Source organism: Cajanus cajan, chromosome 10, assembly GCF_000230855.2.
Source record: "Cajanus cajan strain Asha chromosome 10, NIPB_CcT2T_4, whole genome shotgun sequence".
Classification (NCBI taxonomy): domain Eukaryota; kingdom Viridiplantae; phylum Streptophyta; class Magnoliopsida; order Fabales; family Fabaceae; genus Cajanus; species Cajanus cajan.
The window spans coordinates 29,426,013-29,429,162 of NC_138526.1; the positions used below are offsets into that span (position 1 = coordinate 29,426,013).

General features: G+C 42.7%; 1 protein-coding gene across 1 annotated transcript; it reads right to left on the minus strand.

Annotated features, from left to right (window-relative positions):
* Positions 1-396: 396 nt before the first annotated feature.
* On the minus strand, positions 397-2,643 carry LOC145952413 (uncharacterized). The gene is made up of 6 exons (XM_083064776.1): positions 2,434-2,643; positions 1,708-2,328; positions 1,392-1,575; positions 1,125-1,259; positions 778-941; positions 397-687 (listed from the first exon to the last, which is right to left on the minus strand). Exons 1-6 carry the CDS (start codon positions 2,641-2,643, stop codon positions 397-399), a joined length of 1,605 nt encoding a protein of 534 aa, XP_082920902.1.
* Between the last annotated feature and the right edge of the window lie 507 nt (positions 2,644-3,150).

Below are 3,150 nucleotides of genomic sequence, written 5' to 3' on the forward strand. Positions count from 1 at the left end.
AGTACCAAAAAGGCAGGTGAATGTGGTCTTTTCCTGATCCTCAGGAGCAATATGAATTTGAAAATAACCAGAGAATCCATCAAGAAAACAATAATGAGATTTACCTGCCAGACGCTCAAGCATCTGATCAATGAAGGACAGAGGAAAATGATCATTCCTTGTTGCTTGGTTGAGCCTCCGGTAGTCAATACAGACCCTCCAACTATTTTAGACTCTGGTGGGTATGAGCTCATCCTTTTCATTCTTAACAACAGTGAGGCCTGTCTTCTTGGGGACCACCTGGACTGGGCTCACCCACTGACTATCTGAAATGGGATAGATGATCCCAGCTTGTAGAAGCTTGGTCACCTCTTTCTTCACAACTTCCAAAATGACAGTGTTGAGTCGCCTCTAGGGCTATCTCACTGGTTTAGCTCCATCCTCTAGTAATATCCTGTGCATGCATGTGGATGGGCTAATGTCAGGAATGTATGCCAGGGTCCAACCAATTGCCTTCTTGTGCTTCCGAAGCACATGCAATAACCTCTCTTCTTGATCAGCATCAAGGGAGGTGGATATGATCACAGGGAATCTCTTATCATCCTCCAAGTAAGCATACTTGAGGTTCTCTAGAAGAGGCTTCAACTCTGGTGTGGGTGCTGGCTGAACATCAGAAGGAACCAAAGAAGGGAGAAGGGGTTCCGCAGCCTATACCTCAACCTGCAAGTCAGATTCTTTTGTACTTCCTGCAACATGGTTAGTGCATTCTGATTGTATAAAATCAAGAGCAAGAGGTACAGCACCCAAAATGTCAAATTCAGATGCCTCATAATCAGTTTCACATTCAGACTCATATTCAGATTCAGACTCAGACTCAATGCATGCAAGGCAGCTATATAAATCAAATGAAAATGAATGCTTCTTAGCATGAGAAGAATCAAAATCACGAATGTGCTCATCAACTAGATTATCAATCAATTCAGCACGAAAAATAGAATGATCTTTAGAAGGAAATTTCATGGCATCCAAAATATTAAAATGAACAACAATATCCCCAAATTCCATAGACAAGGTGCCAGCATACACATCAATCTTAGTTTGGGCTATTTTCAAAAATGGTCTACCCAAAATGATTGGGGTGGAACCATGGGAGAATCCCTCCTCCATATCAAGCACATAGAAATCAGCAGGAAAAATCAATTCACCGACCCGAACTAAGACATCCTCATTGAAACTTGTAGGGTGGGCGACACTTCTATTTGCCAACTGTATCACCACACCTGTAGGTTGCATAGGACCAAGAGACAGAGATTTAAAAATGGACAGAGGCATGACATTTATAGAAGCACCCAAATCAAGCATGGCATTTTCAAATTTACTGTTACCAATAATGCAAGGTATACAAAATGTACCTGGGTCCTTACATTTTTCAGGAATGTGAGGAACAGATTTACCTATGAGTGCTGAGACATTTCTGCCCATGCTGATTTGCTCATTGCCCTTCAGCTTCTTCTTGTGGGTGCACAAGTCTTTCAGGAACTTAGCATATCTGGGAATTTTCTTGATGGCATCTAGTAGAGGTATGTTCACCTCCACCTTCCTGAAGGTCTCCAATATCTCCTTATCCACCTCTTCCATCTTTTTGCTTGGAATCAATTTAGGAGGAAATGGAAGAGGGATAGGAGGCTGCTGCAAATCAGAATTGGTGCTGGAAGAAGGTCCACCTACATGAAAATTTTGGGCACCAACTGGTTCATCAATTTGCTCAAGTGTAGATGATGGAACTGGTACTGGCACTGACACACGTGCAGATGCTGATGGAGGTACTGCAGTGGGTGTGTCAATCTGTTTCCTTGACCTTAATGTGATGGCACTCACATTTTTCGGATTCTGCACAGTCTGTGAAGGCAACTTATCTGAATTTTGAGACTGTGCCTGATTGAGTTGAGTAGTCATCTGCCTTATCTGATTGGTCAAGCTTTGAATGCAAGCTCTGGTCTCTTGCTGAAATTGCATGTTCTGAATGGTCATCTGCCTCACTAACTCCTCCAACGAAGGTTCAAAAGTAGAAGGTTGAGGAGCTGGTGGTGTAGGAGCTTCATGTTGTCTTTGCTGCTGCTGTTGTTGGATAGGGGGGGGCAAATATCTACTAGGACCAACATTGTTTTGGAAGGGAGGGGATGGCTGTTGTTGCTGCTGCTGGTTAGACCATCTGAGATTGGGATGATTTCTCCAACCTGGATTGTACCTATTGCTGGAAAGGTCATAACTTTGCTGCTGTTGTTGCTGGACAAGAGGTCTGTTGTAAATATTTGCAGCATATGCCTCTGGATGCTCATTTACTCTTGACTGTTACAGAGAAGGGCATAGATTTGTGTGATGATCATTTGAAGAACAAAGGCTGTAGACCCTTGCTACAGATGCAGATTTTTGATTTGCAGCAAGTTGAGTCACCAGGTTGACCAATGCATCAAGTTTACTCTCTAGCTTTTTATTTGTATCAATGGCCACATCATGAACTCCTCGGATGACAATTGCATTGTCATTTCTGGTACTAAATTGTTGAGAGTTGGAGGCCATTTTTTCTATCAAGTTCCTTGCTTCAGCTGGGGTCATGTCACCAAGTGCTCCATCACTAGCAGCATCTATCATACTCCTCTCCATGTTGTTCAGCCCCTCATAGAAATATTGCAGCAACAACTACTCAGAAATCTGGTGGTGGGGACAACTTGCACATAACTTCTTGAATCTCTCCCAGTACTCATACAAGGTCTCTCCACCAAGTTTCATGATTCCTGATATATCCTTTCTGATTGCAGTGGTCCTCGAGGCAGGGAAGAATTTCTCCAGAAACATTTTTTTCAAATCATCCCAACTAGTGATGGACTTGGGAGCCAAATAATACAGCCAATCTTTAGCAACTCCTTCCAATGAATGTGGAAATGCCTTGAGGTAAATGTGATCCTCTTGAACATCAGGAGGCTTCATGGTAGAACAAACAATATGGAACTCCTTCAGATGTTTATGTGGATCCTCACCTGCATGACCATGAAACTTGGGCAACAAATGGATTAGTCCAGTTTTAAGCACAAAAGAAACATCTTCAGGATATTGAATGCACAAACTCTCATAAGTAAAATCAGGTGCAGCCATCTCCCTAAGGGTCCTCTC

Excerpts from the sequence above, each read along its gene's own strand:
- LOC145952413 (XM_083064776.1), bottom strand. The coding sequence starts at position 2,643 with ATGGAGAGGAGTATGATAGATGCTGCTAGTGATGGAGCACTTGGTGAC. Across the intron at positions 2,329-2,433 it reads TTGATGCATTGGTCAACCTG|TCAAGAGTAAATGAGCATCC; the intron begins GTGACTCAACTT and ends TCTCTGTAACAG. Across the intron at positions 1,260-1,391 it reads TGAAAAATGTAAGGACCCAG|GTGTGGTGATACAGTTGGCA; the intron begins GTACATTTTGTA and ends TGCAACCTACAG.